The sequence below is a fragment of the Oncorhynchus clarkii genome, chromosome 12 (assembly GCF_045791955.1).
Source record: "Oncorhynchus clarkii lewisi isolate Uvic-CL-2024 chromosome 12, UVic_Ocla_1.0, whole genome shotgun sequence".
NCBI classification, from domain to species: Eukaryota; Metazoa; Chordata; class Actinopteri; order Salmoniformes; family Salmonidae; genus Oncorhynchus; species Oncorhynchus clarkii.
This window is the reverse complement of record NC_092158.1, coordinates 11,028,182-11,040,173: the sequence shown is the minus strand read 5'-3', so window position 1 is coordinate 11,040,173 and position 11,992 is coordinate 11,028,182. Positions and strand designations below refer to the sequence as shown.

At 44.1% G+C, this 11,992-nt stretch overlaps 1 protein-coding gene across 1 annotated transcript; it reads left to right on the top strand.

Moving 5' to 3' along the window:
* Positions 1–2,055: 2,055 nt before the first annotated feature.
* On the top strand, positions 2,056–11,262 carry LOC139422704 (DnaJ heat shock protein family (Hsp40) member C21). Its single transcript, XM_071173974.1, has 12 exons — positions 2,056–2,646; positions 2,947–3,040; positions 3,423–3,546; positions 3,937–4,065; positions 4,811–4,939; positions 5,332–5,504; positions 6,705–6,841; positions 7,143–7,236; positions 7,442–7,588; positions 8,640–8,909; positions 9,144–9,234; positions 10,288–11,262. The coding sequence occupies exons 1-12, from the start codon at positions 2,550–2,552 to the stop codon at positions 10,444–10,446; spliced, it is 1,644 nt and encodes a 547-aa protein (XP_071030075.1). The 5' UTR covers positions 2,056–2,549; the 3' UTR covers positions 10,447–11,262.
* The last annotated feature ends 730 nt before the right edge of the window (positions 11,263–11,992 follow it).

Genomic DNA, 11,992 nt, shown 5'->3' with positions numbered 1-11,992 from the left:
ATTTGAACTCTTGTCAGGTTGGATGGGGAGAATCGCTGCACAGCTATTTTCAGGTCTCCAGAGATGTTTGATCGGGTTCAATCTGGCCTCGGGTTGTGCCACTCAAGGACATTGAGACTCCTGCATTATCTTGGCTGTGTGTTTAGCGCCGTTGTCCTGTTGGAAGGTGAACCTTTCACCCCAGTCTGAGTACCTGAGCGCTCTGGAGCAAGTTTTCATCAAGGATCTCTGTACTTTCTAAATTCATCTTTCCCTCGATCCTGACAAGTCTCCCAGGCTCTGCAGCTTAAAAACATTGCCACCAGCATGATACACCGTAGTGATGGTGCCAGGTTTCCTCCAGATGTGACGTTTGGCATTCAGACCAAAGCGTTCAATGTTGCTTTTATCAGACCAGTGAATCTTGTTTCTCATGGTCAGAGTCCTTTAGGTGCCTTTGTGGAGTGCTGCATGGTTGTCCTTCTGAAAGGTTCTCCAATCTCCACAGAGGAACTCTGGAGCTCTGTCAGAGTGACCATCGTGACCAATGTCACCTCCATGACCAATGCCCTTCTCCCCCGATTGCATAATGAGCTCAATTTTGAGCCTCATAGCAAAGGATCTGATTTTTTAAGTAAATAATTATTTTTTAAATGTTTATGAATGTGCAAATATAAAAAATATATATATATTTTGTCATTATGGGATATTGTGTGTAGATTGATGAGAAAAAATATTTTATCAATTTTAAAATGTATTTAAACAGGTATGCCAGTTAAGAACAAATTCTTATTTACAATGACGGTCTAAGAACAGTGTTCAGGGGCAGAACGACAGAATTTTACCTTGTCAGCTCGGGGATTCAATCTAGCAACCTTTCGGTTACTGGCCCAACGCTCAAACCGCTAGGCTACCTGCCGCCATGCTGATCCTTAGAATAAGGCTGTAACATAACAAAATGTGGAAAAGGTGAAGGGGTCTGAATACTTTCCGAATGCACTGTATGTGGTTGATTACACACATGTCGGCACCCAAAGCCAGTGACCTCCCTGAAATTATAAATAAGGAGTAGTCAGTATCAGAATGGTTGATTCATAATAAACTGGTCTTTAAAACATCTACAACTAAAAGCATTATATTTGGACCTAAACCTCAACTGGAGTTGTGTATAAAGGGTGTGAGTGTTGAGGAAGATAAACTCCTAGATATAATATTGGACGGTCAATTATCATGGTCAAGTCATATTGACAAATTTGTTGTGCTGTTGGGGAGGGGTCTGTCTGTTATTAAAAGATGTTCTGTGTTTTTTACAGAAAAATGAACTCTACTAGTTGTTCCGCCTCTGGTCTTGTCCCATCTTGATTACTGTCTAGCCAATATGGTCAAATGCAGCAAAGAAAGACCTAGCAAAGCTGCAGCTGGCTCATAACAGAGCAGCACGCCTTGGCCTTAATTGCACTTAACGAACTAACATCAACAACATACATGCCTGTCTTTCCTAGTTGAGAGTTGACGAGAGATTAATTGCTTCTCTTCTAGTTTTTGAGAAGTATTACTGTAATGAAAATTCCAGATTGTCTGCAGAAACATTCAGCTCAGACACCCAGACATACCCCACAAGATATGCCACCATGGGTCTCTTCACATTCCCCAAGTTCAAAATGAATTCACTGCAACACCAACATTTCAGTTTGTCTGAGGCGGCAGGTAGTTGGACTAGTTAGAGCATTGGACTAGGAAGCAAAAGGTTGCAAGATTGAATCCCTGAGCTGACTAGGTAACATCTGTTGTTCTGCCCCTGAACAAGACAGTTAACCCACTGTTCCTAGGCTGTCATTGAAATTTGTCATTGTATTGTTCTTAACTAACTTGCCTAGTTAAAAAAAAGGTTTAAAAAACCCCACACAGTATTATACAGAGCCATGATTACATGCAACTCCCATCTCCAGTTACTCAAGCAAACCGCAAAATGTACTTAATTTTAAGGCTGCGACTGTCTGAGGAGACGCACACAAACACACATGATTTGTGTGACTGTTCTTGTCTATCAGTGTTTTGTTACTTGTCATGTTTTTTGTGGGTCCCAGGAAGAAAAGCTGCTGCCTCTGCAAAAGCTAATGGGTATCCAAATAAGCACACCAAAGTGGATTTAAAATGTCAAATAAGAATTGTTGCTGTCAGTTTCAAACCTATTTTTTTTGTCATATTCACAATCAACAGAAATCAACAGAAATCAAGCTTACAACAATTTTCTTTAGGACCTTTTTCTTTACGAAAAGACTGTCCATGATAAATTACGTCATATTTAAGCGCGTAGTCACCGGCAGAGTCCACGATGTGCGGTGTTTTTCAAGCTGAGATACAAGGACAAACTATGCATTTTTAAGTAGAATAAATATTACATTTATTTGTAGATCTGTCCACTGTTATTCATAACTTTCGGTTACTGTTATACTGAGTTTTCCTGTTTTGAGGACAGAGAAGGCTGTTAGCTTAGCCTTTTAGCTAGCTAACATTAGCAACAGGCCAAATCGTGTGGATTTCAGCTAGCTGAACCAGCTCAACTCAAAATGAAGTGTCATTACGAGGTGTTGGGTGTCAAAAGGGACGCGACTGATGATGATATGAAGAAGGTATATCGGAAATTAGCCCTGAGATGGCATCCAGGTACGGTAAACCCTGTTGCCGTGTATTTAACTTGCTAGCTACAATAGCCAGCTAACGTTAGCTGTTAGCTCACTGATCAGAGAGGCCACGGCCAGTGACCTCATTGCTAGCTAAACTGTAATCGGTGTGGGAGACTGACAAGTAGAACAAGATAGCTAGCAGTAACGTTAGTTAACTACCACCAGTTAGTTCGCACTGCTTTTGCACTGGTGTCATAGACGTTCTCTCTTCACCAAAAATGTGATGTTTGTATATCTTCTAAAGGTATTATTTGTTGGAACATCTGAATTCCATTTCTAGATAAGAACTTGGACAATGCAGATGAGGCAGCTGAGCAGTTCAAACTGATCCAGGCAGCCTATGAAGTCCTGAGCGACCCACAGGAGAGAGCCTGGTGTGAAACAACTTCATCCTCATTATCCAAAGTAGTAAAAGTCTTTTGACTGAGATCCATTAAATTGTAAATTGTTTGGAGTATCCAAGATGACCAGTGTGCTGGAATTCCTTCCTATATGAGATCTAACTTTTTAAGGCCAGCACTTCGTATGGAAATAAGTTAATATTAGTGACCAGCACAGATCTTTTGTCTTTCCTTGATTCCTTGCATTGTCCCTCCTTGTCAAAGATAGTCCAAGGTTCTAGCCCTTGAACCTTCTCCTAAAATGCATTTTAAGGAGGAAAGAATGCCAGGAACTGGGGAAACGCTCATTTAGGAAGAGTCAAGAGCTATAGTAATGCTAATACTGTGCTTCCCACCTCTCGACTCATGTCTCCAGGTATGATAACCACAGAGAGGCTCTCCTTAAAGGTGGGGTCAGCGGGGAGTATGCTGATGAAAGTGTTGACCTTGTTCAGTTCTTCACTGTCACCTGTTACTCTGGTTACGGGGATGAAGAGGAGGTGAGTGTGACAGTCAGGGAGGGCGCATCTCTGTCGGGGGGGAGCAACTACATCCCCTAGTGAGTTCAGGTTCTTTGTGGACCCCAACCCAACTAGTTGGCCATCCCTGTTACTTTCTACCAGCAGAGGGCTGCAGAGTAGTACTCTGACATTATAATCCACTCTCAGCCTCCCAGGTCACAGCGTGTACTAGCATGTCTCACTGTGTGGATGTAGAAATGTAACAACAACATGTGTATAACAGTAGAATAATGATTGTTACAGTGTAGTGTTTACTGTGGAGATCATGTGGATGTGTTGGCTGTACAGAGGATCCAATCCTTTTAGGTCTCCCTGTTGTTTTCAATGGGACAAGCAGGTAAAAAGTGGTTTCCCCTCTCCTTTTCTCAGGGTTTCTACACAGTGTACAGGAACCTGTTTGAGTCCATAACTACAGAAGAGATGGATCACAGTAAAGAGGAGGACGAGGAGGAAGATGAGTTTCCTTCGTTTGGAGACTCTCAGAGTGACTATGACACGGTAACGTTTGCCCTTGTTAAACAGACAGACAGATTATATATACATACACACACACACACACACACACACACACACACACACACACACACACACACACACAGAAAGGTGCACAAACTTCATCTACTTTTGTGTTCAGTCTCTGACCAATGCTGATAGTGTTCTGGCGTGAATAGAGTCATGGGCAGTAACTTGCAGTAACAGTGTCTATCTGTGTAACGTCAGTTCGGGCTATGTTTCAGCATGGTTACTGTATTCCATTCTGTGCTCTTGCTTAATCTCAGAATGGTTCTCTGGGTTCTATAGACAGAGTTGATTTCTGTGAAATAATATTTGTCTGGTCCGTCTCTACCATTTGGACATTTTGCACATTGGGATATATCACGACATAAGTCATTGTGTCATGATGATGATGATGATGATAGATACGTTGATTAAATGGATACATCATATCATCCCATAAGGTTTAGCACATGGGTGGGCAAACATTTAATCATAGACTCCCATTCATAAAACACTGTGTGTGTCTATAGGTAAACCTTTTGGCTCGAGGTCCACATTGAGATATGGAAATCCAACGGAGGGCTGTACAGATGAAATAGAAACCCTTCAAGGGCTGTAGTTTGGCCAATGGTTTAGCAGCTCCACACTAAAGCCTATAACCATCTGTACTGCCTGTACTGTACCTACCTCTCTGCTCCCTGAGCTGTAGTCATTGTCTATAGCTCTCTGCTTCCTCCTCTCCCAGGTTCACCTCTTCTACGCCTACTGGCAGAGCTTCTGCACCCGGAAGAAGTTTGCTTGGAAGGAGGACTATGACACGAGGCAGGCTTCCAACCGCTGGGAGAAGAGGGCCATGGAGAAGGAGAACAAGAAGGTACTGTTGTGTTTTGTTTTTGGCCTTACAGTGAGGCAGTAGTCTTAGAGAGGTGGACCAGCAGCCAGAAGGTTGCTGGCTCAATCCCTGGGCCCGGACGAAGCAAAAATGGGAATGGAACTGAACACTCAGCTCCTGCCGTTGTGCCCTTGAACATGGCTATTCTATTCTATCTATTCTAAGTGCCTGTGTTCCTATTCAGCCAGTGCAAATGTAGTTCATACGTGTGGTATGAGCCACTGAAGATTGGCGAAGCTAACTGACTGTTTTGTTATGCTCACAAATGTTAGGAAGTGAGACTTCGATTAAATGTGAGCCGTTTGATATAGAACCAAGCGCCGTTCTTTCAACACAACAGATCTGAAGGGACCATAAAGTGTTCTTTTTCTAAGGTTCGAGACAAGGCCAGGAAGGAGCGCAGCGAGCTAGTGCGTCAACTGGTGGCGTTTGTGCGTAAGCGCGACAAGAGGGTGCAGGCCCACAAGAAGCTGGTGGAGGAGCAGAACGCTGAGAAGGCCAAGAAAGTGGAGGAGCTACGACGCAAGCAAAAGCTGTCCCAGGCCAAGTGAGTTCACATAGAAATATGATATGTAGAACATATGCCTCTCCAACAAACAGAAGCTTTCACAGGCCAAGCGAGTGTTGCTGACTGCACAGAATCACTGATCTATATACTTGTGTTAAAATAACCTCACCATAAACTGATCCACTCAGACATGCTAAATGTCAGACTGCTGTCTAGATGTCAGGCCTCTGCCGCTGTCTAGATGTCAGGCCGCTGTCTAGATGTCAGGCCTCTGCCGCTGTCTAGATGTCAGGCCGCTGTCTAGATGTCAGGCCGATGTCTAGATGTCAGGCCGCTGTCTAGATGTCAGGCCGCCGTCTAGATGTCAGGCCGCTGTCTAGATGTCAGGCTGCTGTCTAGATGTCAGGCCGCTGTCTAGATGTCAGGCCGCTGTCTAGATGTCAGGCCGCTGTCTAGATGTCAGGCCGCTGTCTAGATGTCAGGCCGCTGTCTAGATGTCAGGCCGCTGTCTAGATGTCAGGCCGCTGTCTAGATGTCAGGCCGCTGTCTAGATGTCAGGCCGCTGTCTAGATGTCAGGCCGCTGTCTAGATGTCAGGCCGCTGTCTAGATGTCAGGCCGCCGTCTAGATGTCAGGCCGCCGTCTAGATGTCAGGCCGCCGTCTAGATGTCAGGCCGCCGTCTAGATGTCAGGCCGCTGTCTAGATGTCAGGCCGCTGTCTAGATGTCAGGCCGCTGTCTAGATGTCAGGCCGCTGTCTAGATGTCAGGCCGCTGTCTAGATGTCAGGCCGCTGTCTAGATGTCAGGCCTCTGTCTAGATGTCAGGCCTCTGTCTAGATGTCAGGCCTCTGCCGCTGTCTAGATGTCAGGCCGCTGTCTAGATGTCAGGCCGCTGTCTAGATGTCAGGCCGCTGTCTAGATGTCAGGCCGCGGCCGCTATCTAGATGTCAGGCCGCGGCCGCTGTCTAGATGTCAGGCCGCGGCCGCTGTCTAGATGTCAGGCCGCGGTCGCTGTCTAGATGTCAGGCCGCGGTCGCTGTCTAGATGTCAGGCCGCGGTCGCTGTCTAGATGTCAGGCCGCGGTCGCTGTCTAGATGTCAGACCGCCGCCGCTGTCTAGATGTCAGGCCTCTGCCGCTGTCTAGATGTCAGGCCTCTGCCGCTGTCTAGATGTCAGGCCTCTGCCGCTGTCTAGATGTCAGGCCGCCGTCTAGAAGTCAGACCTCTGTCTCCTCTCCTAGACTGGCGGAGGATTACAAGGAGCAGAGCTGGGTAGCCATGTCTGAGATGGAGAAGGAGCTGCAGCAGATGGAGGCTCAGTACGGAAAGGAGTTTGGAGACGTGTCAGAGAGCGAGGAGGAGGACCAGGGAAGAGGGGGTCAGTACAGAGCAGACCTCTCGCATAGTAACTCCGGTCTCAGACTGTGAAAACACCAACTCACTCTGAGAAGGGCTAGACATTTCTCCATACAGTAGCAGGCATATCTTAATCTACTGTAACTTCTGCGTGAGTAGTAATGACAAGAATGGATTGTAATTTCTAGCAGTTTGCCATGTCACATTTAACTGTGGGTGCGTTCTTTTACCACCAGATCTCAAACGTTTTACATTGGTTTATGTGGTGGTTGTTCTTCTCATACATGACAACAGTCTCCATGTAACACATCTGTTCTCCACAGATGAACAGAAAGATGAGACCGAGGAACTCCTGGATGACTATTATGATGACCTGTACTGCCCTGCATGTGACAAATCCTTCAAATCAGACAAAGCGTAAGTAGTGAGGTCGTGTTCATTAGGGCACACAATGGAAAACGTTGCAAAGCAGTCTGCATTGGAAAACGAAATGAACATTTCTTACTGGTCAAATCCAGGTATTCCCAGTCAGTTTTCTTCCTTTTGGTGCAGAATGAACACAACCCGGTTTACCTGAGGGAAGACTGAGTTCAGTTCATCACGTGTTCTTTTTTTTGCACAGAATGAAGAATCATGAGAAATCAAAGAAACATAGAGAGATGGTGGTATTACTACGGCAACAACTGGAAGAAGAGGATGAGACCCTCGGTCTGAAGGATGAGGATGGGGAAGAGGAGGATGAAGAACTAGAAGAAGCACCAAGACAAAAGTAAGTTCAAAGATATATTTTTCTCCATCCAAAATATGAGAAACTACTTGGATGTTACTGTTGTCATTGGACAATTTGCCATTTATAAAATAGTCTACAAAACATTAGGAACATGAGTCAATCTAAATAACAGTCAAAAACTGACACATATTGAAGGGGATTTTTAAGATAGATATTTGGTCTGCGTCTCAAGCCGATGTTGCCCCCCGGCATCTAGGGTAGAGCTGTGTTTATCAGACCATGAGCCCCCCGGCATCTAGGGTAGAGCGGTGTTTATCAGACCATGAGCCCCCCGGCATCTAGGGTAGAGCTGTGTTTATCAGACCATGAGCCCCCCGGCATCTAGGGTAGAGCTGTGTTTATCAGACCATGAGCCCCCCGGCATCTAGGGTGGAGCGGTGTTTATGTTTCTCAGACCATGAGTCCCCCGGCATCTAGGGTGGACTCACAAACACATTCATGTGGGCGTCCTAGAGCAAAATGCCTCTCGAGATTAGTCTGAAACTAGCCGGCCACCAGTTAAAAATGAATGGAAGGAGATATGGAGATAGTTTAGTGTCTAAAATAAGTTTTCCTAATCTTATCTCTCGGATATAAAACAGATACTTCAGAACATCCTTCCTTTTTAGATTTTTTTGGGGACCATATTTTTATCCCTGTATGAAGCTCTAATTCAATGAGTTTCTATGAGCTAATATCAGTAAGGTCTAATTCAATGAGTTTCTATGAGCTAATATCAGTAAGGTCTAATTCAATGTTTCCTGCTATTCCTTTTTTTTTTTTGTGACTTTTTTTTCTTCCAAGGGTTGTAAAATGGCTAAAGGATCCTTGGGTATGACCATCTTAAAACAATTCCATATGTTAGCTTAACTTGTCTCCTCCCCTTCATCTATACTGATTTTAGAAGTGGGTTTAACAAGTGACATCAATAAGGGATCAGAGCTTTCACCTGGATTCACCTGGTCAGTCTGTCATGGAAAGAGCAGGTGTTGTTAATGTTTTGTACACTGTGTAAACAGTGGTAGGTGAATAACGTCATTTTAACGTCCAGGCTGTCTAAAAAGCAGAAGAAGAAAAAGAGACAACAGAAAAATGGGCGGAGCCCCACAGAGGAGGTAGTCGGGAAGGATGCGGCCCCAGAGCCCCCCACCACCCCCACAGACAATAGCCCAGAGAGCCCTCTATCAACACAGGCCAGCGGTGAGGCAGAGGACCCCCAGCCTGCCTCAGAGCCCCAGCAGGCAGCTGCGGACAAACCCTGTGAGGACCCAACAGAAGACGGACAGCAGGAGGAAGACCTCACAGCCACAGAACCAAAGAGGTGACCTGACCTGTCACCATCTTCTATCAAAACTAGTGACAGGATGGAATTGACAGTAATTAGGATAAAGCAATGCATCACTAGCCTGGTCCTCGATCAGTTTGTGCTGTCCTGAGTTGTCAAGACGTCAAAACCGACTTGGGACCATGCTAGAGCAGTGCTGATATAATCATTAGCTACTATACAGGTATGTTCATGCATTCTGACTTGTAACTTAAAACACATCTTTATCAGCTCTGGAAAGACTAAGGGGAAGAAGAATGGAGGAAAGGACAGCAAAAAAAATGTCCAACCACAGGGAGGAGTGGAGAAAGGAGGAGCAGAGGTTTGTACCAGCCACAGCTACCGGTCCTTAATTGATTAATCAATCCAGGAGGGGTTTATACTAACCAGAACTTGGTGCCCTTAATTGATTAATCAATCCAGGAAGGGTTTATACTAACCAGAACTTGGTTCCCTTAATTGATTAATCAATCCAGGAAGGGTTTATACTAACCAGAACTTGGTTCGGGCGGCAGGGTAGCCTAGTGGTTAGAGCGTTGGACTAGTAACCGGAAGGTTGCGAGTTCAAACCCCCGAGCTGACAAGGTACAAATCTGTCGTTCTGCCCCTGAACAGGCAGTTAACCCACTGTTCCCAGGCCGTCATTGAAAATAAGAATTTGTTCTTAACTGACTTGCCTGGTTAAATAAAGGTAAAATAAAATAAAAAATAAAAAAAACAGAACTTGGTTCCCTTAATTGATTAATCAATCCAGGAAGGGTTTATACTAACCAGAACTTGGTTCCCTTAATTGATTAATCAATCCAGGAAGGGTTTATACTAACCAGAACTTGGTTCCCTTAATTGATTAATCAATCCAGGAAGGGTTTATACTAACCAGAACTTGATGCCCTTAATTGATTAATCAATCCAGGAAGGGTTTATACTAACCAGAACTTGGTTCCCTTAATTGATTAATCAATCCAGGAAGGGTTTATACTAACCAGAACTTGGTTCCCTTAATTGATTAATCAATCCAGGAAGGGTTTATACTAACCAGAACTTGGTTCCCTTAATTGATTAATCAATCCAGGAAGGGTTTATACTAACCAGAACTTGGTTCCCTTAATTGATTAATCAATCCAGGAAGGGTTTATACTAACCAGAACTTGGTTCCCTTAATTGATTAATCAATCCAGGAAGGGTTTATACTAACCAGAACTTGGTGCCCTTAATTGAAATGTAATACAATGATTTCATTAGCTTGTTTAAGGCTGCCTAAATGCATTTCTCATCGACTTGAGTTAAAATGGCCCGTTTCTAAAAGTATTCACAGGGGTTTTTGTTGTTACACGGTTATGAGTTCATTCATCCACTGTCTTTTAACTCCCCGAAGGAGCTGAACCTGCGCTGTGTGACCTGTCACTATGAGTTCTCTACCAGGAACAAACTGTTTGACCACCTGAAGACAACAGGACACGCTACAGCCGTGGCACACGGTGGCAGTGCACCCGCCACGGTCAAGAGCAAGAAGGAGAAGAGGAAGAATAGATGATGGGGGGATACAAGAGGGGCCAAAGACTTAACACCAGCCACTGGGCTGTAGAGATGGACTACTGTCTTACTATATATTATAGGAGGCCACTCATGGTATTGAAGGCCTGGATTTGTTTGTTTTTTAATGTTAAAGATTGTCTGAAAAGGAGTTGAAGACTGTCTGATTGCTGTTTTTAGGTTTTTGCATGTTAGAAAACAATCAATACGTCCAGTCATGGAGGACTGGACGTTGCCTGGTGATCCTGCGTAGCCAACTCTTATGGTCGTTGTCATGCCAAATGACCATAGCAGTTGGCTTTGCAGCACAAACAGATCTGAGACCTCCGGGCTAGACTGGACAAAGGAGTTGAAGAGGATGTTTTTGTCTGGCCAGCCTCCACACCCTCTGTGTCTGGAGGTCTGTCTCAGGGTTGCCCCCTAGAGATAATGTAAGGAAGTGAGCCAAGTCCAACTGATATCTACTCCACCCTTCCAATATGACCATGTTAGAGGTGCTGCCACTGTACCTGCTCAGAAGTACATGCTGCAGAATTCAGCGTTGTGTCGACGTCCATTTTGTGTCGACTGATCCTTTGACGTTTTGGTCAGAGACATAAAGCAACTGGACGTTAATTCCTGTTTTGAACGGGTACTGTGATGCTGCTGCTCACTCAACTCTGTTATTTGAATAAATATAATCTGACTCCACTCCACAGCTTCCACTTTCTTATATAAAAAAAAAAAGATACTGCATAAACACTGACACGTTTAATTGAATTTGCCTGTAAAGAACAAGGCCCTCACACTGTTAAAGCTCTCAATTCAACGCTTTATTGACAACGTTTCCATCCCAAACGGATCTTTGTCAGGTTATTTACCTTCTGTGACGAAGACATGTTTTGGATAGAAACAGTCAAAGTGGTGTATTGGGAGCTTTAGTGTGTGGGCCTTGTTCTTAATTAGCCCAAAGCCTAAGTTTAAGGATGTGCATATAACTAACTTTTCATTGAATTTGCCACCATGTCTGATGAATAAATGGTTCGTGTTTATGGCTCACTTCAAATCTATTTATGAAGGGTTTCTCAATCTACTTATAATTACAATTCAAAGAGATTATTTACAGGTAAATAAAGGGGAAGGTGAGTGGGCAGTAGAAGATGAGAAAAGAGCCAGCGCATATGAATTGTACCATCCTACTCTATGTATTTCATCTATACCTAAGCAAGTAACTCGTCTACCCAAAGTCTCAAGATCTATTGGACTTTACATGCACTCAAAAGGTAATGGAATAGACTGACGAGTACAATACTGGTCGGCTTTATTTCAGATTTTGACCCAAAGTTTGTCCATGGCCCTCTCACTGGCAGTATGTGGGCAGGTGTAACATGGATGTATTGGACTAGTTTCCTTTCCTGAGGTTAAAAGTGAATATATTCACAGTTAAGACTAATCAATATGTATATTTTTTTAAATAAACACATTTTAAACCTACAACAAAATTAGTTCCAGTACAGAGACAAACAGGTGTCCAGTAAATCTTCACATAAACAGTTTTTCCCTCTAGG

What these genes read in the sequence shown, in the direction of transcription:
- LOC139422704 (XM_071173974.1), top strand. Translation starts at nt 2,550, where the DNA reads ATGAAGTGTCATTACGAGGTGTTGGGTGTCAAAAGGGACGCGACTGAT. An exon ending in CTCAGAGTGACTATGACACG is followed by an intron (nt 4,066 to 4,810) that starts GTAACGTTTGCC and finishes CTCCTCTCCCAG; the next exon opens with GTTCACCTCTTCTACGCCTA. An exon ending in CAAAAGCTGTCCCAGGCCAA is followed by an intron (nt 5,505 to 6,704) that starts GTGAGTTCACAT and finishes CTCCTCTCCTAG; the next exon opens with ACTGGCGGAGGATTACAAGG.